The 27,726-nt window shown below is 36.9% G+C and overlaps 2 protein-coding genes across 4 annotated transcripts; one reads left to right on the top strand and one right to left on the bottom strand.

The window, feature by feature from the left end:
- Nucleotides 1-13,185: 13,185 nt before the first annotated feature.
- Nucleotides 13,186-17,167, top strand: LOC120083790 (uncharacterized). 3 transcript variants are annotated; one of them, XM_039039662.2, is made up of 7 exons: nt 13,186-13,728; nt 13,887-14,006; nt 14,097-14,150; nt 15,004-15,167; nt 15,866-16,042; nt 16,349-16,572; nt 16,927-17,167. In XM_039039662.2, the coding sequence occupies exons 1-6, from the start codon at nt 13,324-13,326 to the stop codon at nt 16,557-16,559; spliced, it is 1,131 nt and encodes a 376-aa protein (XP_038895590.2). In that variant the 5' UTR covers nt 13,186-13,323; the 3' UTR covers nt 16,560-16,572; nt 16,927-17,167. The 3 variants fall into 3 exon arrangements, 2 of the variants coding, with proteins under 2 accessions (XP_038895590.2, XP_090172987.1); XM_090316861.1 differs by lacking the exon at nt 16,927-17,167 and having other exon boundaries at nt 16,349-16,836; XR_016531551.1 differs by lacking the exon at nt 16,927-17,167 and having other exon boundaries at nt 13,189-13,728; nt 15,326-16,042; nt 16,349-16,836.
- Nucleotides 17,168-17,301: 134 nt separating this feature from the next.
- LOC150034597 (putative aquaporin TIP3-2) lies at nt 17,302-19,950 on the bottom strand. Its single transcript, XM_090316862.1, has 3 exons — nt 19,556-19,950; nt 18,689-19,023; nt 17,302-17,930 (listed from the first exon to the last, which is right to left on the bottom strand). Exons 1-3 carry the CDS (start codon nt 19,686-19,688, stop codon nt 17,541-17,543), a joined length of 858 nt encoding a protein of 285 aa, XP_090172988.1. The 5' UTR covers nt 19,689-19,950; the 3' UTR covers nt 17,302-17,540.
- Between the last annotated feature and the right edge of the window lie 7,776 nt (nt 19,951-27,726).

The following is a 27,726-nucleotide window of genomic DNA, read 5'->3' as shown; positions in this document are numbered from 1 at the left end:
CCTATCCCGTTTTCCACCTAATCTAGTTTGATTATTGACTTTGGACATACCATACTTGCGAAAAAAGGGCAACTGTAAGACAAGGTTGCCTAAACTCACACACACAAAACATAAAGGGCATTTCTTTTACCTAGAGGACTAGCTTTCACACTCCACCACTAGGAACCTATCACTCTTTTCTCACGAGCCTAATAGAACATAGTGGAGATAGCTCTTTTCACCTCTATCCATACACACACGCACACTATTTTTTTTTTTTTTTTTTAATTTTCAAAATTGTAATTAAATTTCTTTTCTTTGTCTCTCTCTCTCTCTATTTTTTTTTTTTTTTTACAGAGACCACTTTTTTTTATCCACTTTGTCTAGTTTTGCTCTAAAATAAGGACAATTACTCCTAAGTCAAAGGTGGACTTTTCGGGGTGACAACAGAAGTACAGACTAGATAACCCAATTCTAAGCATGCAAGGCGTTAATGTCGCAAAACAATGACTTAAAGATGCAATCCACAAGAAGATTTTTAAAAATGGGCTAAAAATCATGATCATGCGATCCTATTGTTCCTTCATGCAAATTTCATTACAAAAAAAGTACATTGTAGACTATCATGATAACAACAGAGCAAACATGCTAGCAAGGCAATAAAAACACACAACATAGTCTGAGCACAACGCTCATGGACCCTAAGTTAATATATAGAAAAACTACGCAATAAGTACCCCACCCCTAACTTTGTATCCAATGTTTTATAAGTAAAGCTCAAGAAGAATGAAAACAAGGGAACAAAAAACCTCCCCTGATAACAGTGTCTCGCATTAGCAGTGGTGGTAGTGTTGGGCTCTCCTCCTGCTCAGAAACAGATAAGGCTCTGGAGAGGCCTCCAGAAAGGGAACACAGTAAAAAAAAAAAAAAACTACAAAAGAAAACCTACAAAACAAAGAAATTAGCAAAACTAAAATAATAAAAGGAAAAGGAAAGAAAAGAAAAGAAACTACTGAGGGTACACAAAAAGAAATAAAATAGAGTAGGAAGAAAAAAACAAGCCTCAGGGAGAGTCTGGGTCCTTCTGAAGGCCACTCTGGAAACTGATGTTGGCGTAGTAGAGACAGTTCTCTTCAACAATGAAGTTCACCATTCTTTCCATGTGCCGCGCTCGACAGGCGGTCTCCTGACTCACTCGAGTGACTTGGTCGTTACTCGGAGTGCCTCAGTTGACATCCTGTATGTCTGCTCTGCATAGGACTCCCCTCCAATAGAAATGTTAGTCTGATCCTGGGGACCAGCATAGGAGGGTGCCTCTATCGCCAGAGCCTGCTCCTCCTCTTCGTCCTCTTCGTCGTCATCATCATCAGGTTGGTCCATTACTCTCCCTCGAAAGGCCAAGATCGTTGACCTACTGATGGGAGCACGACCCCCCATCTTCTCCTCATCATCAAAGATCTCCACCCCGGACCTCTGACACAACTCGGCAATCAGGCTTGGGTGACCTAAGCTACCAGTGGTGGAATACAACCCACAATGACGAATCGACACCCTAATGACATGACCGATATTAATGGACATCCCCTGAACAAGGCAATAAAGAAGTTTGGCACGGTCCCTCGTGACGTCCGTGAGGCACATCACTGACATCAATCTGGAACACACAAAGGCATGTCAGATCTGACCAGAGACAGAACTTATTCGTGCTCCTAAACCTCACAGTGACCCCTCGTGACCTAGCCCACTAAACTCCTAGCCCACATAAGGTCTGAATAACCTCTTTTTTTAGGAACTGCCCGGAGCAAAACCTATCGTACTCATCATTAAAGTCACGTAAACCGTAGACTTCGTTGATGCGTGATAATGAAAAGGGAACCCTAACACCTCTAACTAACAAGTTATCTCTAGTCTCATCCATGTTGGCATAAAACTACCTGACTATGGGTACAACCGCCTCGCCAAGACGCCTGGCTAAAGATTCCCACCCTCGCTCATGGATCTGCTCAGTAATGTAAGGGTAATAGTTAGCCTCTAGGCTCAAGGCTCTCTTGGGAACTAACCTCTTAGAAGAGACAACATAGTTATATCTATCTAGGGCTTCCCTAGAACTAAACCTAGGATGGTCAAATTCTGGCATGGGGTCTTGCCCACTAGTGCTAGCTTCATTTCTACATACCCTTCTAAGACCCATTATAGATTTATTTTTTTAAAAAAAAAAAAGGTTAAAAAAATCGGTTCCTAGGTAATATCCAACACCCTTCTTCTAAAACTCACCAAAACCTACCCTCAACTTCAAAAAATTACCCAAACATTTCAACCTGCACGCAGAAAAAACCCAACACATTCATATAATTTTCAATATCGTCTCAAACCCATACAAGAATCGAGCAACACATAAGTAGAAACATATTTCTTTATAGCCATACACTAGAAATAAGTAATAAGAAACAAGAATGGCCAAAGATTTGTACCTTATTTGAACAAAAAAAACTCAAGAACTTACTAGATCTTGAATGGACGAAAAACCCACGAAACTTTTGACGGATTCAAGGGAAAATCGTGAAGGGATGGGCGAAAAACGTGTGGAAGGTGAAAAATAGTGAAGAAATTCGAGGAAAGGTGAGAGAGTTGGCTCGAGGTTGAGAGAAAATTGAAGAAGATGAAGAAGAAAGGGAGACATCGCAACATTTTAACGTTGTTCTATCTTGCAGCGTTAATCGTTGCGACGCTGTGCTGTAAATTCGAAATTAGTTATTTTTTTTTAATCGAAAATTAATCTTAAAGTAAAAACAAAACAGGAAATATCTTCCCTAAAGTTAAAAAAGAAAGTAATAAAATAAAATAATATCTATGAAAAAGTAAAATTTTTAAAGCCTGGCTGCCTCCAAGAAGAGCAATTTTTTAATGTCGGTTGCTCGACGTGACCTGTCCCCTGTCAAGGTACAAAGAAATTATCGTATTTCTCCGGTCTTTTCTTGGATGAGTCGATATAGCCTGGCAAGACTATAAGGGTACCCATTTTCTGAAAAAAAAAAAAAAAAAAAAAACCAGACAGGTTGAATTTTTTATTTTCGATTTTAAAAACAGTGGAAAAATAAAAGACTCTAGAACTGACTCAACTGAAAAGAAAGACTCTGACTCAATTGACTCGTGAGGTGAAGGCACGCAAAATTCAAGAATAAGAGGAATATCAGTACAAAGAATAGGGCGAGGCTTGGGAGCCTCTAACTCTTTTACCTGAAATCCTTTTAAATTAAGTCCATCCTTTTGTTTAACCTCACTAACTCGTTTTTGTTGTGGCAGAAGATAAACATCATCGTCTGAATCGGTCCATGTATATTCCATCACAAGGTAGAGCTCAGTGCCATAGACACGGGATGGCTCTAAATTATTCCTTGCACGCTTAGAAAAAATCATTAGTACGTTCACATATTAAATAATCCAACGCCTTACCTTGCTCTGAAATTTGAGGGACTATTGGTTCTGCGGGATCATCTATACTCATATCTCCGCTGCTCGCCTCGAAATCCTCAGATGGTGTTTCACAATACTCCTCCAATTTCCTAATTGATTAAGCAATTTGAGCGATTTGGTCACTCAAATTTTGAGTTTCATCTCTGACCTCACGTTCGAAACAGAGGTCGTCCTACTGGAAATTGATGGGTTCCTGATAATAGTAGGGGCGTTCCTGCACAAACTCACTAGAGCGATTAGAAAGTTCTCTAACTATATCTTCTAAAGAAATACTTGCGTGGGTAGACTGATATGGCATTGGCAATGGTGTTTGGCCAGCCACTCCCAAGGAGAATAGTATCCACACTTAGGCCCGTGCGAAATTTGATCCTGCATATTAGCTAAAACTCGCACAACAGAGGTTAGTTCAGAAATTTGACCTCTAAGGCCATGAATCTCTCGTATCTGGTGATTCCCATTGCTCGACATATGGAAGACTATACTTGTTAAAATTTCCTACCATAAAAGAACAAATAGACACAAAAAAGGAAAATATGTTTTTTTTAAAAAAGTTTAACAGTCAATTCTAACTAAAAGACATTAATTGGCTTACCTCCCCGACAATGATGCCATTTTCGACAGAGTCGAAAGCCTACGTCGTTGATAAGCCTCAAGTATGGTCAAAAGATCATTCGTAAATACCGAACTACTCCTATTACAACTAAAACTAGCAACAGTGGTAAGTTTAGGGTCGAACTACAGAGAAGTGAGGAATTAATTTCTTTTTGTGTTAGATTTGATTGCAAGAAAAACAGTAAAAATGGGAGTTTTGGGTTTGATTTATAAAGATGCAAGAGAAGTAAATTGCAAGGGATATATGGAATAGTAAAGGACTCATTTAGTTTTCAGATCAAGTGCTCATTCGATGTAAATTAAGTCATTGTTATATGCCAAACAACTAATATTCGAATTATGCATGCATAGCTACTTAATTTGATAAGAACTAATTAATCTCTACAAAGGCCAAAAATCAATTAATAAAACCAAATTGAGATCCTAATCAGTGGTTGAGGTTAGAAAGACCGTGCCTAACTAGCCTACATGCTTCTAGATGCAATTGGGTCCTTAACGGCCATAAAAAACTAGAAACACATGCATGAAAATCAAGGATTCAACTATGTTGATTAAGTATCAGGAAAGCCATGTTCAAATAATCAAAGTATTTCTTTAATTCTAGATTAAATGTATGATACAAAGATTCAAGGTTAGCCTATACACCTAAGCATGCTCATCTAATCTATGCTACGAAGGTAAATTCAAAGCATGGACGATCACAAGGATACGTGCAAGCCTGAACTTAACTAGCAAAGATATGCATTGTGATAGGGTCGTCAATCCAACACACAAAAGCAAGTCTAATTCATATGAGATTAAATAAAAACATAACTCTTAATTAAAGTGCAAAATTGAACACATAACTCATTAAATTACAAAGAACACTTAGTCCAAGAACTAATAAAAAATTACCTCATTGATTCATAGACAAAGCAATGAGATACAATCCGATACAAAACCATAATCCGAAAAAATAAATCTAACCTATGATACTTAATACATAGAGGAAAAAGAGAAAATCAAGGCCTCTCCTCAGCCTCCATGAAGAGTTTGCCATTTTTTTGGGCCTTTTTCTATACAATTCAGCATATTTTTGACCTAGCAAAAGGAAATATATATAGAAAATTTCAGGGCAGCGTTGCAATGCTCACTCGCGCGCGCATTTCTCATCCATTCGTCAAATGTCGTAGCGTCACGATGCTCTAAAGGAGCATTGCAACGCTATGCTATTGTCTTACATCATTGGGCTGAAGTGTTGCACGGCGTTGTGACGCTGATGCTGGGGGTATTTTGGTCTTTTAACGTCCCTTGAAGCTTGGATACTTCAAATTTACTCCAAATCGCTTCGAATAGTCGATAAGCTTCAAATCCCTGATTCTACCTCTTGGTTGCTCATTACCTACAAAATAGATAAATATAAACACATAAAATCCATTAACGGGCTCGAATTAAGCTAGAAATAATAGCTCTTTTTGTGAGCTATCATATATCTTCTTAAATTATTTTTTTAAAACCCAATAAAAATCAATTCCCACCATGTGTCCAAAACTTGTTGTTAGACACAAACATAAAGTAATATTAAATTCATTTTCTTTTTAAAACCAATCAAAAGCTCACCATGTGTTACTTATCCATTGGTCTAAGTAGCACATTTCGATTGATCCACTTTGATGAGAAAAATTATGCCATATCATCAGCTAGAGATTTTTCATTAATCTTGTTTTGGTCATATCTTCTTCGTTTGATGTCTAATTTAGGTGATTCAAATTGTGTTGGAACCGTTGTCTCGTATTCTACAAAATGGGCACTTCAAAAGACTCAAATTATTAATAAATAAAAACAGATTTGTTATCATCAAAATATTAATTAGTTAGTTAATAAAAATTAATTAATTTGGGATTAAGGATGAAAAAGCCATCAACAGAGGCGAAAGATACCATCTTACGAGCATTCAGTTGGTGATGGGTAGATGAATAATATTAGAGTAAAGTCATACTACCCAATGCAAATCTAATGTTGAACCATCATAGCGTGTTGCCTTTTGCACGATCTTATAAATAGGGAGATGAATAATAATGAACTGACCAGGATTTGGATGAGGTTGACTCAAGCTTTGCTATAACTGAGGGGAATGAGATCAATTACATCGAGAGTTCAAATGAATGGACCCAATGAAGGGATGAATTGGCACAACAAATGTTTTTTAAATAGGAGCTAAGTAATGATTAGTGCCTTTATGCTTTTTTAATCTAGAAGGCTTATTTTCTTTAGTGTGTTGTGAAAATGATTTCATTAGGTTTACTATATTTTGTATTTAACTTTACCAATTAATTATAATTTGTAGGGGTTTATTGTTTGTTTGTATTAAAATATGCACATGTATACACTAAAATGTCAAGTTCCTCTAAAACTCCGAAGCATACTAAGACTAAAGAGGAAGAAGCGAAGCTGGTTGATGCTTAGTGGGCTTGGTCGCATCTGGTGGATAGAGATCGAACAATGGGACGTTTCGACCTAGGTACTTGGCACAACTACAACGTATGATAGCAAAGAAGTTGCTTAACTATAATATCCAAGGATCACCAACTATAGATTGTCGGCTCACATCCATGAAAGAAAAAAAAAGCAATCATAGAAATGAGAGGACTCGCTTGCAATGAATTTAGCTGGAATGAAGAATTACAATGCATCATAACAGAGCATGAGACATTCGATAGAGGGGTGAAGGTGAAATTTTGTTTATATTATTTTACGAATATTGGTAACCTAATCATAACATCCACTTTACCCTTCGTGTAGAGTCATCCTGCAACAAAGGAGCTTCTACACAGGTCGTTCCCATTCTATGACGATTTGGCCTACGTCTTCGACAAGGATCGAGCTACATGAGCACGGTCAGAGACTTTTATGGACATCAGGTCTAATGTGCCAAATCATATGAATAATGGTGCTCCCATTGTTGAATCATAAGATCCGGACATCCCCACAATGTCTAGTCAAGGAATGGACATGTCATAGGATGAGATGCATGGAACATGTACGAGTCGAAACACCAAAGGATGAAATGCTTCGAGAGGAAATAAGAGGAAGCGAAGTGGATATCAATCTAAAACGACATATGTTGTTAGGAATGTGGTGGACTTTGCAAATGACCAGTTAAAGACGATTACATAATGGCCAAAAGAGAAACATGCAACAAAGGTCGAACTACATGCAGAAGTCGTGAGCCAACTCCAAGATATTCCTGAATTGGAGAACCGATAGAGGGTGAAGCTTATGTGTTAGATCACGCCCCAGATTGCCCTACCTGAACCTAAGACAAGATGTTATGACAGTAGAACCCAAACATGCAATGGAGCCTACGGTCAAAATTACATGCTTGAGATATAACAATTCATGCTTGAGATAAAACATGTCTTTATTATAACTTATATAACATATTAAACTAATGACAAATGTAAACAACACCTCAAAACCCCAGTTATTTACAATAATTTTTCTTCTAATACGAACACGAGATACAAAAATAGACATGCAGAACTATATGGAACAAGTGACAGACATCACATAATTAACTGGAAAGGTTGAGCTAACCAGCCCAGTGAATGGTGGTTTTATTAAAAACATATTTTGATATAAATATAAAATTCATGAACAATGAAAACTAAAAATATTAAAGATGAGATACGTACAATCTAATACAACATAATTTTCACAAATTAGCTGTAGAGAAATAAACATGAGTAATAGTTGTTGGAAAAATAAACATGATAACAAAGCTTGCCACCAAAATTAGTACCTAAACATGGTCATTTTTATACGAAGAAACTCGATGTATGTAGTAGAGAAACATAGTCATACTATACACCGAGCAAGCTTAAGATACATAACAGAGAAAGCATGGTCATATTACTTACCCAGTAAACCCAAGGTAAATTGTTAACCTCGAACCCTATTTTCCCTACTTAAGTAAGTTAATTAACATGTTAATCAAGATTAAGTATAATTTAATAATATGTTTGTAGGGAAAAGCTTGAAGAGGAAAAGAAGGAAAAATGTTATAAGTGTTGAACATTAAGGCCCTCGGGTAGTAAGACAATGAGGCATTTTGTAAGGAAAATTTTGGCTAAGTATGGTAATCTTGCGTTGGAAGCCTTAATGAGTTGCCTAGGTGTGTGACAGCCATGTTTCTTTGAGGTTATTTGGGCGCGTGATGGACGTAAGGCCATGCTATGTGTCACTAAGTGATGGCCGCAAGAGATGTCATGCATTGAACAAGGGCATGCATTGGTCAAGCCCATAGGAGGTTAGATGGGCAAGGATGCGTGTGCAAGAGCTTGGAGGTCTTAAGCATTGGGGGGTTATGTGTGTGCGTTGATGAGTATAGGTGCAGGACATGCAAAGCAATGCACTGCCTAGTTCAGGTATTCACCGAGGTTGGGTGTGCATGCGATGACCAGATGCGTGGTGTGGGTAGGCAAGTCTATGCGATGGCTTTAGGCAAGGTGATGGGCGCAAGAAGTGTCAAGGCATGTGTTAGCTGATGGGCTATGTGATGAGGTGCTGCCATACACTAGTAAGGTAGTGTTGAGCCATGCATTGGTGGAAGCGATGGTTGAGTCTACGTGATGTTAAAGCAAAGGCCACGATAAGGGAAATCAAGTGTTGGCACTAGACCAAGTAATGGGCTAGATGTGTTGAGGCTATGCGTGGTTTAAGCATTTTACTAGTGATTTTAGAGCCATTTGAAAGCTTGATGAGTATAATTGAAGTCCTAGGGCTGCTGAAAGAAATCTTCAAGGAATTCAAGGTGAAATCTGAAGAAAATTACAAGAAGGTCAAGCTCTCAGGTGAATCTAGACCAGTGATGAATATTTGAGGTTTTCGGACAAATCACAAGGAATTAAAAGCTCAAATTTTAAGGTAAGCAAGTTAAGACATTTTTAAACAAGTTTGTAGAAGGAAAGTTTCTAAGGTAAAGTCTGAAAAATAAGTTATTCGAGCTCAACATTGAACTAGTTTTGGTTGAACATGCACGCAGCTGCAACCGTTGAGCAAGTAGGTTGCTCAACCTAGGCAGGTTGCAGGCGTGCACAAGGGGCTGGTTGAGTGTAAGGCATGCATTGGGCTGTGCGCAAGGGTATGCGTTGAGTTGTGTGGGTGTGTGCTGAAGCGATGGGTGCAAAGGGCACTGACTATGTGTTGATATGCAGTGGGTTGGGTGCATGGGGCATGCAATGGGCGCATGAGTTGTCTTGTTGGCTGCATAGCTAAGGCTTAGCTACTCAAGATTTTCTTAAGCGTTGGACACATAGGAAGGTATGCGTTGAAAGGGAAATTGATGTCTTAAGCTGAATGTTAAGTTCATTTAGGTGAGTTAGCCTCACAAGAAGATTAAAGGCACTAGCTAAACATGTTATTCATTTCCACAGGGTTAACACCAATAGGAAGGGCTTATCAACCCTAGGAGGAACACCTAAGGCTGTGAGTGACAAAATTGATGTTTCCCAAATGTTTTAGTAACACGTGCTTTACTTAAATGTTTAGACTCATACTTGCTTATGTTAAAAGAATGTTTAGATGATTTATAAGCAAATTATATTTCATGAAACCATTAACGCATGCTAGTTTAAAGAAGTTTATAAGCATAACTTAAGTATTTCTACACTTATGTGTTGGAAGTTGATACTTTATAGTAAAAATGTTTAAGCATATGATTTATGATGCTATGCTTCAAAGTATGAGTTTATGATGATTATTAGAACACGATATTGAAGGACAATGAAAAGGTATCTAGGCAGCAGTACCTAAGGTATGACGGTACTTAATTATAACCATGTGCACGTAGGTAGGTCAATGTTGGTTGTGTTGAGAATACTCCACACCAATTAAGGTTTGACGTTAAGGGATTGAGAAAAAGGGGTTCTCTCTCAACTAAGGATTATTTTAAGCTATGTTTTAAGCTATGTTTTATCTATGTTATGTTTGAAAGTTTTAAATATGAGTTTGCTTGGCAGTTTTCAATTTAAAAGCATGATGTTAATTATTTATTAATCATTCACTGGGCTAGTAGCTCACTCGTTTTAAATGTTTTCTTCCTCAGGTGGTGGTCATTTCCCCAGAGGTTAACTACACTGTTACTCTGCCACTTAAAGACTTAGTTGGAAGAGGAAATTTAGATGTTTACTCTGTAAATATTTGTACACATGTGTCTTCATATTAGGGACTAGTAATGAGTGTTGGACCCATTAAACTTTGTTTTTATATATGTTGTAAGTATGTTGTGTAGTGGAGCCCTAAGGTTATTATAAATGTTTTAAGTTCTGCTAGCACTTGAATGTACCACAATAGGGTTGGAAACTGCTATCGTCACATTTTCTTCTGGATTAAGAGGGTAATCTGGGAGGAGGTGTGACATAAATAGTAGAGGAACATGGTCATACGTGCATGTGGAGCAGCGCCCAAAAGGCAAAACACCCCCGACACACGGTCCAAAGTCTATATGTGTGCCGAAGTGGGTTCCAAAGACCTCATGTATATCATGACTACAGTACTTATGGAAATAGACTCATGTAAGTGCAGTAGGTAATCACCATGGGTATAATTTTGGTGATTTAAAAAACTCAAATCTTGTAATATACTTGCCACACTTTTAAAACACATTGAAATCATATCGGTCAATAAAAGATTTCATAATAAACATAAAATATCTCAAACACACATGAAATAGAACTTATATTCAGAATCATGAAAATCATGTAAAGTAATTTTTGAAACCCAGGAACTTGTTATATTAATTAAATGATAATATTTTATAAAATAAACCATTCTCACATTAAACATATATTTTATATTGAAAATACTTGAAAGTATCCCCACATCAAACTTTGGGAGTGTTAAATTCGAATCATAAGTCGTTCTAATCTTAGTTTGTCCTGAAATAATGATTCCAAGAATAATTTTTATGAAAGTGTCAAGAAAACCATAATACTTAATTCTAATCTATTAGATCAAACATCACATTCTACAACCCTTATCCCAAAGTGTACCTAATAGGGTATACTTTGTCCTTATTCCAAATTAAATAACATTTCTCTTTCCTCTCATTACTTTTGAACCAATCTTATTTCCAATTCCTCTTCCTTAAGTTCTCTCTCACGTCTGCATCTTCTACCTTCCACCCCTCATCTCACCTCTTTTCCTCCATTGTCTTTTCTAAAAGAGTCATAAAATTCAAAATTTCTTTACAAATTTTAACATTTCCCACAACCTAAACTGCCTACTTCCCTATCTAAATAACAAGTTAGTTCACCCAACTTTGATCCCAAACTCTTAAGGGACGTTTGGGGCAACGAGTTAATTATAATATAGTCTTAAGTTATTATAATTGGGTTATGATAATTTGTGTTTGGAGTGTAGCTTATTTTAGTTTGGGTTATAATAGTATGTATTTGAGGTGTAAATTATTTTAGTTTGAGAAGAAAATAGTAAATACGGTAGCAAATAATAATAAAAATGATGAATGTAAAATAGTAAAAATGGTAGTAAATAGTAAATACAGTAGCAAAGTGAAGTTTTGAAATAATATTGACTTTAGCTAATTGGAGGTTTTGAAATAGTTTTTACTGTAACTAAAGGTGGTTATTATATTTTAATGATAACTCTTACCTCAAACGCTCCCTTAAAATGAATACTAGAACACCACCTGACCGAATATATATAAACACACCAAGTTCTATTCTCATAACTCATTATTTTATATTTTATTTCACTAGAAAACTTACCAAATAATGTTAATCTTCATCCATTAGTTCCCCAAAATCTGCCATGCCATTTCTCTTGTTTGCTCTAGCTCCTTAGTACAGATTCATGCTCCAAATTCTTGAAAATTTTTGAAAAAGTTTTTCCCCAATTTTTCTTCTCCTACCATGTCTCTTATATATATATATATATATTTCTAACCTCAATTTATCAAGCACTTGTCAATCCTTTAAAATTCCACCAAAAATAACACATGTCCACCCAACACCTTCCACAAAATTTTGGCTTCACCCTTTCCTTTGTTAAAAATTTTCTTTTATCATTTTAAAGCAAAACGAAACGGAATGACAATGTACCTTTTTATTTAAATGATTTTCATTTTACCCTTACTCGCCAATGCCAACCTTCTCCAATCTTTATTCCCAAATTTACTTAATTTAGTTGACCAACTGTCGAGTGAAAAGACCTTCATACCGTTACTACTTTAACTCAAATTTTTCCCCTACCAAAATAAAATTATTTAAAAAAAATTGAACAATAATTACTTTATTTCAATTATGCATTTAAATTTATAGTAAATTTTGTAATCTTGGTGGTCAATATTTTAATCATACAATTATGAATTAATTATTTTATTTTTATTTTAGATTTTTTTTTACCTCCAAAAAGGGAGCTTTATATAAGAAACACATAAATTGCATTCTAATGTAATGTATTTTTTTTTTGTCCATGTTAACCAAGGTAACTCTCAAAATGACAAAAATGGTATAATATAAGTTAACATTCAATTAATTCGGTATAAATTGGTGGAACATATAATTTTAATTATATTTTCAAACTATGATATTTCATGTATATAATTATTTGTATTATAAAATATCATAGCAGAAAAAATTACACATGATCTAGAATAACCTACATTTAAATTACAAATTATTATAATTTAGACTATAATAACTTGTACTCCAAACACAAACTATTATAGTACAAATTAAAATAATCAGTATCTCAAATACAGACAATTATAAACTAGACTGTAATAATCTACACTACACTTCAAGTAGAAACTATAATAGCACACGATTTATTATAATCTACATACTACAAATTAGACTATAATAATCTACTCTGCGCTCCAAAAACCTTCTATATAGTTTTAAAAGATTAGGTACTAAATTTACAACTATAACTCATGTTTATTAGTTCAGATCTCACGAAAACAAAAGGATAACTAAACCTTTATTATTTAGAGTAATCGTTTTAAATAAAAAATATTTTAAAATAGAGTAAAATATCACTTTTATGGGCCATAACAATCATCCATTATTTGAAAAGAGCACTATTATTTATTTATTTATTTTTGAGCTCTACCGAAACTTTATTTAATTTTAGGCGCCAGATATTATCTATATTTTAATGAGAGGCAAAAATTTTGTTTAACTCCGACGGAGAGGCAAGAATCTCGACTCTCCAAATTCCACGAAGGCCGTCGGACGGCCAATTGCCACACTGCACATGGTGGCGACGTTTGCCCCTTTTTGCTCGAACTTTACCCTAAAACTCGGCCGTTCTAACCGCCCTCTGATCCTCACAGCGTTATGCAAAAATCAGAGAAGCGCAAAGTTGAAATGTTTCGGTGTTGCGAGGCCTCAGATTCTGCCGTCTGCATTCGGAGAAGTCGATGGCCTGCGAGTCTTTGTGCTCTCCGATCTACATACGGATTACGAGGAAAATATGAACTGGATTGACTCCTTGTCATCGGTCAAATATAGAGACGATGTTCTTCTTGTCGCCGGAGATGTAGCCGAGACCATAAGTAATTTTGTTTCAACAATGGCTTTGTTGAAGGATAGATTCGAGCGCGTCTTCTTTGTGCCTGGGAATCACGATTTGTGGTGCCGTCAGGAGGGAGACAATTATGTAAGTTGTCGGAGGTTAAGTTTCGTGCTGTAGACTCTCTCGCAGTTTCTTAGTTTTTATCTTTGCAAGCTGATTTACCAGTTTTTATCATCCACACATTGCGATTTTCAGCAGATTTTACTTCTTAGCTATTACATTACTCGCCTTCTTCTTTTCAGCTCGATTCTCTTGACAAGATGAGTAAACTTCTTGATGCGTGTAGAGGTCTTGGAGTTGATACCAATCCGGCAATTTTGAACGGATTGGGAATCATTCCGTTGCTCTCTTGGTATCATGAGGTGGGTGATCGACTGTTACTTTCCTTTTAGCTTTCGGTTCAAGTGATATTGATGCTTTTCCTTGTTGGTTATTTGATGTTTTTGCTTCAGAGCTTTGACAGAGAAGTGGACATACAGGATATCCGCATTCCATCTCTGGAGATGGTGATTCACTTTCTTTTCCCCTAGTAAGAGTCTTTAGAGCTAGTTTTAATGTCAGTTTTGTATGCATCTTTAACGCTCTTTGGTATAGTTTCCTGTTAGTCTTTTCATTTATTGTTCATGGTTCTTGCAATAGTCTCATTGGTTTTCTTTCTTTGAATCATGCATATAGAAAATGACAATAAAATTAGTCATTCTTATCATGACAATCGTCGCTAATATCTTTCTATGTTCTAGTGCTCTAATTGTTGTCTTTTATCCTCCAACCCTTGTAAATTTATAATTTGTATATTTTTCTTTCTTTTTTAGTTCGCTTGAGATGTACTGTATCTTTTCAAATTGTGTGTATTCTTTCAAGTTTCATGTTTCTTTGATTTCTCATGGAAATTCACCTAGAGCACTGATCAAGACTTGTTTTGATGGAATAAGGAATCTTCTTTTCTTGTATAGTTGGGCTCTGAAATTTTAATGTTTTATATCTATGGTGAAATTGTACTTGTATGGTTATCTATCAATTTCCATCTCTTTTCTCATTATATTAAAAGAGAATTTTACTGAGCGAATAGTTCTCTCCAGTCAGTTACTTTAGTGTAGATGTTCATGCATGGTAATTAATTTATTTATTTGTGCTTGAAAAAGACTCTGAATTATTATTGTATCTTCGTACTGTTTTTGAATCCTTTCAATTCATGATTAGTCACAACGTAACGCTCTGATTATGGTGAAGGGGGCTGTTCTCTGGTTCTATATTTTATGATTTTCATTCTTTTACACGAAAACTTTATTTTGATTATTTTTGCAACTTCCTTTGCTTATCTGAGTGCGCTTATCCGATTGGTATTATGGCCAATGGCAGGTGTGTAAAGACTTCCATGCATGCAAATGGCCTGGAGATCTTTCAAATGAAGGTACTTCACTAGCATCATTCTTTGATGCAATGAATGAAAAGAATCACATAATGGTTGAGAAGATCAAGAGAACCTGCAGTCAGATAATTACATTTTCTCACTTTGTTCCCAGGTCAGTTACAATTCGTGCGCAAACACCCAACTCATTAATTGTGTTTTACAAATTGATTCTCATATCACGGACTTCTATGGAGAGAATTTGACGCATCTTTTATATCTTGTCAATAGTCTTCAATTTGCATATCTTATGCTGTTGTCTTTGAAATGCAGTTATGTATCGTGGTGCTTGTTCCACACTTTATTATAGAATATGAAGTAGTAACAAATGTGATGATTCATTTCTGGCACTCATTCTTAAATGAAATTGGATTGACATTGTACGGAAGCAAATCAAATACCGACTCAAACCAAAGGACAAGTTTGCTTAACTTTTTCTTTTATTACATTTTTCTTATCACTGTCACTTGTATTAAAGAACTGTGGTATTGGAGGCCCCCACTCCACACATTATGTTCATTATGTATATGTTCATGTCCATTCTAATTAACCTTTGGAAGATAGTTCGCTGATCCAAGGCTAGCTTTAAGGGTCAAAAAGGTTTTAAATTAATAAAATTATTAAATCCATGATCTTGGAGGCTATCTCTAAACATCCTATACCACTAGGATCACTTCTAATCACGGGGAAACATGATTACTGAACCGTTTGACGAAATCAAGCAGATTAGAATTTATGAATTTTATATCAGAAGCGTCTTTCTGTTTGTTACTTCTGTTGATAGACTGGTGTGCCTGCTTGTTGTGTTCATAGACTAGAGCTATGCCCAGAAAAGAGGATGCTATTCTATCCAAAACTTCCTAAAATCATTGGCTCAGATTATCTCGAGAATCGTATAAGGTCGATACACGGGAGTAAAGAAACAATATCAGCATGTCATGTGTTTGGTCATACCCATTTCTGCTGGGATCATGTACTAGATGGCATCAGGTAATGTTAAATCAATTCACTTTGCTAGGTCTAATTATGTATTTGTTAAGAATCAAGGTAGTATGGGATGTCTTTGTCCTATATTGATTAGAATGGGATGACCAATGTGGTACTTAAGTGGTTTGGCTCTCCCATCCTAAAGCTAGCTTTTGGAGTGTGATTCTCCAAAGTGCTTAAATACAATTTAAGTGTAGGAAAGCAGTTCAGGACAATAAATTCTTCTCATTATGTGACCATTTTATAAACGTGAATTTGTGCTTTCATCTTTAGTCATAAGCAGATTGCTGAGATGTTTTTTTTTTCCAGATATGTCCAGGCACCATTGGCTTATCCCATAGAACGCAAGAGAAGGATGAATGGTGGTGAAAATTGGCTTCCTTTTTGCATTTATTCCAACGGAAGGTTCGCTCATAAACTCACCCCTTGTTACTGGTCCGATCATTATGCCGCCAATCCAAGATCACCCCACGACACTCAACTTGCTCCTTGGGTTGCCAAATTCTATAAAAGAAAATGAAACAACAATACAGGTTCAATCCTATTTTTGTTGTATTTTTTTGCGTTCATCTTTTTAGTATATGTACCGTCAAAACGCATTTCGGTCTTTTGTACGTCAATTTTGGTCCCATTTACCTCTTGTTTATCCTTTTTTTCCCTCTTAGAATTTCAATCCAAGTGTACACCAATATACTATAAACTTGTGACCACATTTATTGGACCGTAGCTATGTATATAATTTGGGGAGATCAAAATGCTTTTTAATAGTATTGGGACCAATGTTTATTAGACTGCAATTATGTTTATAATTTATGTCAATATTATTAAGGACCTGGATTGCAAAGACAAAAATTGAAAGACCATTTCTGGTTGTCGTGAAAATACAGGAAATAAAATAGGCAGATAAGTACGAGGACGAAAAGGATAAGGATTAAGGGCAAGATTTTGAACCTTATGGTATCTCCATACCACGATCTTACTCCTGTCTGTCTTTTCCCCCTTTTTGTGTCTTTATTTTGAAATTTATTGAATATTCTATTTGAATATGTTAACAGGGGTCTTGTTTCCCGAACAGGCAATCCTGTCTGATTAAAAAAATTCATTTGTTCCTAATTACCATTTGAAATAGTCCATTACTTCTTGAAGTATTAGGGAAGAGAAAAAAGATGGAGCAACTCCCCAAGGGGGATTATCAAATGAAACAGGAAAAAAGAGATCTTTTATTTTTTTAATTAAAAAAAACCATCCCCTAAAAATTTAGGTAAAGAAAAAAAGATGTAAGCTGTATTACTTTTATTACCTTCATGAACATAAACACCACAAATAAACCCCAAACGGAGACAACAAACAACCCTCAGCCAACAAAGGCATCCAGTCTTTTTCAAAGAAGAAAAAAAAACCCCACAGAATAGAGCATAAAAACAGTCTCACATCCAAAACACACATTCGAATCTGTTTTTACAAATTTATAAAAAAAAAAAAAAAAACAAAAAACAAAAACTCAGTAATCCTCGGGAGCTAAGGGCTGGTGACCGGTATGCAGAGGAGGTTCAACGGGAATAACCAAGTACTCATATACAAGGGCCGCAAGCCCACCTCCCAATAATGGGCCGATCCAATAGATCCAATGATTGTCCCATCTCCAGCCCACTAAAGACGGCCCAAATGCCCTGGCTGGGTTCATGCAGGCCCCATCGAAGGCCCCACCCACCAGAATATTCGCCCCGACTATCAACCCGATTGCCAGTGGTGCCATTGTTCCCAAACTGCCCCTTTTTGGGTCTATTGCTGTTGCGTAGACTGTGTAGACCAAAGCAAATGTAAGCACTATCTCTAGTAGAAATCCGTGCAATTCTGATATTCCTGATGAAACAAAGAACCCCATAGGCCTCTGCAATATCCCAACAGAAAACAAAAGGGAAAAGAAAATTAGGTCGAACGAATCGAACTAAGATTGAGCTGTTTGGTAACAGTTCACTCAAATTTCAAGACAAACAATTTTTAAAAACTACTTTTCCCCCCTTTTTGTAAGTTTTAACTTAGTTTGGTTTTTTGAAAAAATTAGTAGAAAGTAAATAAGAAAGCATAAATTTAGAGATAGAGAGGGGGGTGTTTATAGACTTGGTTTCAAACCCAAATGGTTATGAACGGACCTGAGGTTTGGTAAGGTTTGGTTTGAAAATTAAGATGGGTGAAACCAGCGAGGCAGTTGAGCTATGCATGAAATTATGAAACCAAAAAAATCTTTTTTTTTTTTTAAAAAAAACTTGTGATCGTTTGCACAATAACAATAACAATAATATAAATAAATAATGAAACTCACTTTTTTTAATTAAAATATTAAATATTGACTGCGATAGTAAAGAAATAAGAGCAAGTAAATATGTACGAATAAAAGAAAAACTACGAAATGGGGCTAAAAAGTTGCATTTTCTTCCAAGGGAAAAAAAAGCTCTTTAAAACAAAAAAAGAAAAAAAAAAAAGAAAAGAGTCACTCTCTATGATGAAATAAACGAATATGCATGTTTAATCTGAACACACAGGAGTATTCATGTTCATCTTTATTCTTAAATCTTCACAACTGTGAGAATAAAATTTAAGGCTTCCATTTCTAAAAGCATTAGGTATATGTGCGTGTTTTTCTTTTACCATGCCACCCGTTGCGAGTCTCAAGAGAAGTGATGCGATAATGGCACCCAAAATCTGAGCAACCCAATAGAAGAATGCACGGATAAGAGAGATCCTCCCTCCCAGAAGAGCCCCAAAAGTTACTGCAGGATTCACATGTCCACCCGATATATTGATACTCGCTGCAACCGCCGAGAACAGCGCAAATGCATGCGCTATTGCTATCACTACTAAATCCGACGCAGCTCTGCCTGTGTCCGCCCCCCTTCGACCATAACCATGACCGTAACCATATCCTCCTCGACCATAACTTCCATGGCCATGGCTTCCATAATCCGCTGGCCTGAAAATTTTATCTACAAAGAGCAAAACCCAAGAACTAATAAATCCATCCATCGATCATGCATGCATGTACTTGAAAATGTTATATATGTATTAATTGGACGCTTATTTTTCCTTTAGACCGTGAAGAAAAAGAAATTCCCATCAAATACAATGTTTCGAATATTTAAATAAGCTCGAGCCTCGCAGTTGCATGTTTGAAAGAAAAATAATTTATCGTACACTTTTTATTTATTACTCAAAATTAATTCATTTAAAAGTGCATTTTATAACTCAAAATTAATTTAATCATATTTTTAAAAGCGATTTTCGTATCATGATTTGAATGATTATTTTGAAAACAATCAAAGCATTTTTTAACCATTTTACAATCACTCATGGGCATATTTGGAATTGATTTTAAAAATAGTACATCCTTTTCTCATATTTAAATTTAATATCATCATCAAAACATGCTTTTAATCATAATTAAGTAACTAAATCAATTTTGATGTGGGGAAATTACTAACAATTTAAAAATCACTCTATTTAATAGTGTGATCATACCAAGAGCAAGGACGGAGCCTTCGCCAGCAAAGACGAAGATGAAAGTGGAAATGAACTCAGCCAAGGTGGCTCGAATGGAGTCAGGATGTGTGGCCTCATCGGCCCGTCCAAAAGCATATCGTCTCGGCGGCATAACGACAGCAAAAACAGTTCAACTTAAACGAAAACCACCAACCAAAACTCTTCCTCTCGGAGCAGAGCGTTTAGTTTATTCTCCTTTCCTTTCTTCGTTGTTGTAAAACTTGAAAATGGAAAAATATGCTCTAAAATTGCATGGATGAGAAGTGGAGGATTGTGGGATTTAAAATGGATGAAAATGGGGTTTGATTGAAGGGAGACAGGTGTAAATAGAAGGTGAATTTGGGGTGACACGTAATGATATGTGTAAGCTCTTCAATTTCGATTCCAAACACAAAACAGTCTCTTATCTCTTTGGATTTGTTTGGACTTTTTGGAGTTGTTTCGTTTCCGACGAAACATACAGTATAGATACATCCGAAGTTATCCTGCGTTCGATGGGTTTCCTTTCCTTTCGTCGACCCTGTTCTGGATGTTGGCCCATTTGCCTGATCCATTATACTCATTTAACTCAGGCCCAAGGCCATCTCGATTTTCTTTTTCTTTTTTTCTTGTTGCAAATGCATTCAGCCACGAAATAATTTACGATATAACACAATTTAAAAGAATTAAAATCTATAACATAATTTACATTCAGTCGATAGATTTAAAATGTCTAATTAAAGTCTATCAGTTCTTTCATTATTAGCCAAATTTATCGTTGATATAAGTCTATCATTGATAGACTCGTATTAACAACAAAGACTATAACCAATAGTCTATCACACTATAGAATATTACTTTTTTCTTTTTACTAGCTTTTACCGTGTGCCTTGCATGACATATCTTAATTTTATTTATCAACTATTAAATTATATATTATTTAGAAAAATTGATGTTGAATAAAAAATTTTGGACCAATCACATATTGTCATGTTATTTACCAAATTAATGATGAATTTACAAATCATCTAATTTAGGACTAATTAAAAATTAACATGTGTCCTAAATTGAAATTGAAGAATCCTGATGATACCACGTGTATTCATCATGACCGTTGGATTGAATCAAATAATTTGATCCAATTTGATATTATTTGGGTTAAACTCTAATGAGCCCAAAAATAGACTTAATTTGACTCAAATGTCAAATAAAACTCAAATCCAATTAAATGGGTCCATGAACCAACTAAGCCCAAGCTTACCAAACCTACCTAAGAACTCTATAAATAGAGGAACTCTCTTTATTTATGGAGGTCAGCAATTCTAAACTCCAGAAAGCCCAGAGAGAATTCTCCCAACAATCAGAAGACTTTCAAACTCCTGAAGTTGAACACTCCTTGAAGATATAAGTCTTTCGAAGATAAAAAAAAAAAACTCTTCCAAAACTCCAATTTCTAGAACATCACGCGCTTCGCTTCCTCAAATCAAGCATACGCATTCAACCGAGAGAGAATCAGAGGATCAAGTTCTAGAGATCGAACTACATCCGCATCAAATCAACACAAATACAGAGTTCACCTCCACGAACCAAGTTTCTCCAGAAAACTTGTGCGAATAAATTGGCACGCCCAGTAGGACATCTCTACTTCTCATCTCTCTCTCAACATTCAAACAAATTGATGGCACCAAAGAAAGCTACTTCCAGAACTACTGCTACAAGCGACATCTACACGAGACTTGTCACCCGTAGTCATTCAAAGGGAATCATGTAGGAGCAAGAGCAAGGTCCTGTCATCGCAAAGAGAATCTAGGAGCAGTTGACGGGATCTCCAAAAGGTGGGATCGTCATCAAGGAAAATCTCTTGTTTAACAACTCTACTCTTGCTTCCAATCGATTTAGGAAAGAATTACACCTCGATAAGATGTATGTTATGATGGCAGATGTAACGGCCGAAGCAGCCATGGTGGAGATGGAAGGAAAATAAATATCCTGATGAAAGTTGTTGAGGAGCGAGATCATGAAATCACTACCTTAAGAGATCCGATACAGACTCGTGAAACTATTGATTCGAGCCAAACTCCTACTAACAAGATCCATGACAAAGGGAAAATCGTGTTGTAGGAAACACTACCACAACAATCAACTTTTGTTGCCTCCTTGTCGGTTTAGCAACTACAGGACATGATCACCAACTCCATTAGAGCTCAGTATGGAGATCCATCTCAGACTTCTCTTATGTATTCCAAGTCATACACTAAGAGAATTGACAACTTGAGGATGCTTGTTGGATACGAACCCCCGAAGTTCCAGCAATTCGATGGAAAGGGCAACCTAAAGTAACACATTGCCCATTTTGTTGAAACATGTGAGATTGCAGGAACAAGAGAAGATCTGCTAGTCAAGTACTTTGTCCGAACCCTGAAAGGAAACATTTTCTATTGGTACGCTAATCTAGAACCTGAGGTGATCAATAATTGGGAGCAACTTGAAAGAGAGTTCCTGAATAGCTTTTACAGCATCAGGCGTACTGTTAGCAAGATGGAACTGACGAACGTCATGCAGCAAAAGGGAGAGTCGATCATTGACTACATCAACGATAGAGAGCTCTAAGTCTTAGCTGCAAAGACAGACTCAACCAATTGCCTGCTGTGGAGATGTACACCCAGGGCATGCATTGGGGACTATGATAGCTCATAGAAATGCAAGCTTTTGTAGCCTTTTACCTAGAATTATGAGGGCCAATAAGCAAGAATATGCGTTGATAATACTAAGAATTCATGTGAAAAGTGAGCTTGCATCAAACAGCACTAAAAATCCTCACTAACCCTATACCATGCGTTATTTCGGGTCAAAGTATTCAATTTTGCAGATATTACAAGAGTTGATCGCATGCGTCGGTCTTAGACCGCCGCAAGGTTGAACGCAGATTAAGTTTTCCGCATGGGATGTTGCTTCCACAGATCGATAGAAGTCTACTCACAAGGTAGATGGAATGCGTTGACACCTAAAGAAAAGCAAGCACAAACGCATACCTTGGGAGTATTAATAAGATAAGATGATATTGACATTGCCCATACCGCGACAAAGGTGGCAGTGAGGCAGAACGCAATCATGAAGGCTGTCGGCGTTTGAGCTCTATAAATAGCACCTTGGACCTTTACTTTAAAGCATCCGAGCTTCTGCCTTAAAGCAGATGCTTACGATCACAGATGAGAGCATGAGCGAGATTTTCTTTGAGGATTCTTCACCTCCACAAACCATTCCGAGTGATGACCGGAGCTTTCGCCAGAGATAGAGCTCGAGAGAGACATCTCCACCATCCATCCATGGCGCCACCAGCAGGCTTGATGCATTTCGGATGAAAAGCAAGAGATTGTTTTCATCGCACCTTCCCTTTCTCCTTTTGCCCCTGTATTGTATTATATTTTAACTTAAGATATTAAGACATTTTGTAATCAATGCATATCTTAATTCCTTCAGCGTCATCTTCTTCATCTTCTTTATCTATGTCATCATTTATCTTCATCGTTTAGTTATTAATGGCGATCACATACTCAATCGTGTAGCCTAGAGATAGGACGCATGTAGCAACCCACTGAGAGGTGTACGTTGTGTGAGTATAGTGAGTTAATTCTCTTTTCTTGATGTGAGGTTGTCGCAACGCTTGTCTATGGGCTATTACAATGCTTGTCTATGAGCTGATTAGCCATAACTAAAAGCCTGAGAGGGTGAGTAGTGATACACTAAAGCAAAGTATGTATTGTTCCTAGAGATAGGCATGATCTTATGCTCGACGCAACCATGCATTATAGAGATATAAGCATGCAGCCAACCACCGAGAGGTGCGCGATGCGTTAATGTGGCGAGCTGGGATTACTCGGGTGACCTAACATAATGAACATTATTATGCGTTGACGACTGCTGCATCTTTACCAATTCTCTTAGTTAAACTTCTATTGCTCAATATGTTTAGCTAGGAGTAGGAGTAGTGCATAATCCTTCAACTTTTATCTTTTTACTTTTATCCATCGCCTCAAACGCATTACTTCACAAACAACATTTAGTTACAAGTCCCTGAGTTCGACCTCGGATCACCCCGAGAAACTTGCGTTCTCGTTATACTTGGCGAGAGAGCGAGAAAACTTGTGGCGGGAACACATGGTCATCGCATATATTCTTAAACGCATCTTGCATATTTCTTAGTCCAACACATGACCATCGACGCATGGAGATCAACGCATATCATAAGATGTACGCAGATTTATTTACTCCATTTTTTTTAACGCAACAGAATCCTTTACATTCTATAGGGGATAAAACCCTGAACGTTTAAAGAGTTGGCGACTCGCACCCACGATATGAAGCTGAGTATCACCAATAAGGGAATTAAAGATTTTCTAGTCCTTGAAGCAAAAAAAGATAAGAATGAGGCAAAAGGCACCGAAAAAGATTGTGAAGAGGGCCACAAAGGAATCAATGGTCGTTAATACGACCCTGCTGAAATTTTCTTTCAAGGGAAAAGAGAACAAAGTTGAAAAGAAAGATGATGGAGGCGAAAGGCGTCGACTGACTCTAAAAGAAAGACAAGGGAAAGTCTATTCGTTTCTTGATCGGATGTTGCGGATATACTCAAACAACTGCTGGAAAAGCAACTTATTCAGTTGCCATAATGCAAACAACCAAAACAAGCAGAAAAAATGGATGATCTTAACTACTGCAAGTATTACAGGGTTGTTAGCCACCTGGTTGGAAAATGCTTTGTGTTGAAGGAGCTGATCCTAAGGTTGGCTCGTGAGAAGAAGATTTATTTGGATTTGGATGAAGTAGCTCAAGCAAATCATGTTGCAGTTGCATTAACTCCAAGTGTTCCAACATCAACTATGATTTATAAGGAAAGAGAAAGCTTGGTCCATTTCAAAACCCTCAACCGGTAGTTGTTTGGTTTTAGCAAGTAAACTCGAAGACAGATTCTAACAATAAAGATGAGCATGTCGACAATGATGACAATGAGGGATGGATCCTTATGACTCGTCGAAGGAAACAGAAGTCGAGTTCTACCAAAAAAAGAGTTGTGTTCCTATCAAAGGTATGGAAAATGTAACATGACTCGAAAAATAAAGGAAAAAAAGAATACTTGGAAGCCTAAACTTGTTGAGGAGAAAGATGAAAACTTTTCTTGACCCAGGCGACAAATTACATTAGCAGATTTCTTTCTAGAGAATTTCTACAATGATTGTTTGAAGAAAGCGCTAGAAGTCGTCGCTTGTCATACTGTTAGTACGGCAGAGAGTGATGATGCTCCTCTGAGTTCTTCGAAGATGGTGGAAGAATTGAAATACTTACCATCATTCAACGTAAATGACTTATTTTCACTTCCTTCAGCAACTAAGACAGTTTTCATCGACACATTAATAGGTTCAAATGCATCTAATGCTCCAACCTCTATGACGCATACATGCGTCTTTTACTATACGTCTGTAGGCTTCTCAGATGAAGATCTGCTTTTGGAATCAAAACTTTATAATAGATCATTGTACATTTTAGGATACGTTCAAGAACAAAAGGTTGGTCAGACTCTCATCAATAATGGATCAGCCGTCAATATAATGCCAAAGTCAACTATGAAGTAGTTAGGCATCTTGATGGAAGAACTATTAAATAGAAAACTAGTAATTCAAGGCTTCAATTAGGGAAGCCAGAGGGCGATAGGCATGATATGCTTAGAGCTTATCATCAGTAACCAGAAGCCCACACATTATTCCATATCATAGACTCGAAGACCACATATAAGTTGTTGTTGGGTCGTTTGTGGATTCACGAAAATGGAGTTATATTTTCAATGTTTCAAGTTTTATCAAGATGGCATTAAGAAAGTTGAAACGGATTCCAATCCATTCTCAGAAGCCGAGTATCACTTCGCAAATGCGAAGTTTTATTTGAAGAATTATGGCATCGACAAAACAATGCCTATGAAGACCCCTTTGATAAGGAATGGAGGTAAACCTAAGCCAGGTTCACAAGTTGATGCAAGGAAAGAGAAAAGCGATAGGATAGCTGTCACTAACTCTAAAGAGAGTGAGACATCCACTAGCATTACAAAGATTACCATTTTAAAGGGCGAAAAAGCTTCGAGCCCTCCAATCTTGCGTTATGTTTTTCTGTCGAGACGTGGGAAGGGTAATTCGCCATTTGTGGAATGCTTGAAGGGGTTGACGGTTGGTGATATCAAAATCCTAAAAAAGAATTTTATCACATCGCTCACAAAGATAACGAAACAGGAGATCCATAAACCAAAGGTAGATCTGACAAATGTAAATCTGCCTAAAAAGCGAATGAAAAATGGGTTCGACCCTAAGGCTTACAAGCTGCCAACAAAAGTAGGTGATGATTTCGCAACTCTCACTAAGTTCAAAAGCTTGAAGATCTATGAACGGCCTGAGCTTTCTCCGAACTAGAAAATGCTTTTGCAAGAAGGGCATGTTATAGCTGCATCGAGAAAAAGACTCAGATATAATCACTGAAGCCAGTTCATACAACTAGAAGGTTGAGAGGAAAAGTGGTCGACAATAATCATATAACCACAAATGAGGTTGATGATGCAAAAGAAAAAGAGAGTAATCATCAAAGAACTTCAGCCTTCGACCGCATTAGACCACCTGTGACACGTGCTTTAGTCTTTGAAAGATTAAGTATGACAACAAAAGAGAAAGGAAGTCAACATCTGATGCCTAGCCCCGATTAATGATCGACCTTTCGAAGGTTGACCATGCCTTCAAAAGTAGAAGAGGTAATTTGTCAAATGCCAGGGGAAACATGACTATTAGCCTTTGCAATATTAAGCACGACTACAAAGAAAATGGGAAAGTGCCTCAGATGTCAATTTTTTAGCGTCTCAAACACGAAGGTGATGAAAGTTGCTTCGGTAAGAAATGGTCCAATGGGACAAAAAGTGAAGGAGAAATTCGCAGCAATGTGCCTAATGTAACTGTAAAGAAGGAGTTGATATCCCGACGTCAATCTGGAACCGCCTTAAGCACATGGACACCGAAAGTCAATTGGATGAGAAGTCATCTTGTGAATCAAAGAGCGATAGGGAAATTCGTAGTTTTGTGCCTTTGCGAATGAAAAGAAATATCTTTGTTTCTCTCAATATGTGCGAAGGCTTATTAAAAGTAAAAAGACGTTATGTCATCTTCACTAATCTTGAAAATGAAAACCTAGAACAAAAGGAAGGTGAAACTTCATGTCACCACATTTCCGTCGTAGAAGAGTTGAAAAATGACGAAGATGTAGAGGACACCCCACAAACACTTGAAGATGGTGGACAATCCGCTATGGATGAACTTAAAGAAGTGAACCCTTGTACAAAAGAGGAATTGCGCCTAACTTTTGTTAGTGCATCCCTCTCTAGTGAGGAGTAGGCAGAATACATAAGTCTACTCACTGAGTATAGGGACATCTTCACTTGGTCATACAAAGAGATGGCGAGGCTTGATCCAAAATTAGCATTCCATCATCTCGCAATCAAACAAAGGTGTCAACCAGTTAAACAAGCTCAACGACGCTTTCGACCCGAGCTGATTCCCCAAATTAAAGTCGAAGTCAATAAGTTGATTGAAGCAAGATATATCAGCAAAGTCAAATACTCGACATGGATAGCCGACATTGTTCATGTTAGAAAGAAGAATGGACAGCTTCGCGTTTGCGTAGACTTTTGTGATCTAAATAACGCATGTTCAAAAGACGATTTTGCATTGAACATCACATAAATCATGATTAATAAGACTATAGGGCATAAGGCCTTATCCTTTATGGATGGGTCATCTAGGTATAACCAATACGAATGGCTCTCGCAGATGAGGAAATGACGGCTTTATAGACTCTGAAGGGGATATACTGTTATAAGGTGTTGCCCTTCAGATTAAAGAATACGGGTGCTACATACCAATGTGCCATGCAAAAAGTGTTTGATGATATGCTGCAAAAACATGTCGAATGCTACATTTACGATCTCGTGGTCAAGTCCAAGAAAAGACAAGATCACCTGAGGGATTTAAGAGTTATGTTTGATCACTTGCAAAAATATCAGCTGAGGATGAACCTTCTCAAGTGCGCATTTAGCGTGACCTCAGGAAAGTTTTTCAGTTTCGTTGTGAGACATCGAAGGATCG

Source organism: Benincasa hispida, chromosome 8 (assembly GCF_027475165.1).
Source record: "Benincasa hispida cultivar pf3 chromosome 8, pf3_genome.v1.1, whole genome shotgun sequence".
Classification (NCBI taxonomy): Eukaryota; Viridiplantae; Streptophyta; class Magnoliopsida; order Cucurbitales; family Cucurbitaceae; genus Benincasa; species Benincasa hispida.
Note: the sequence above shows the minus strand (reverse complement) of the source record. Positions and strands in the feature narration are given on the sequence as shown.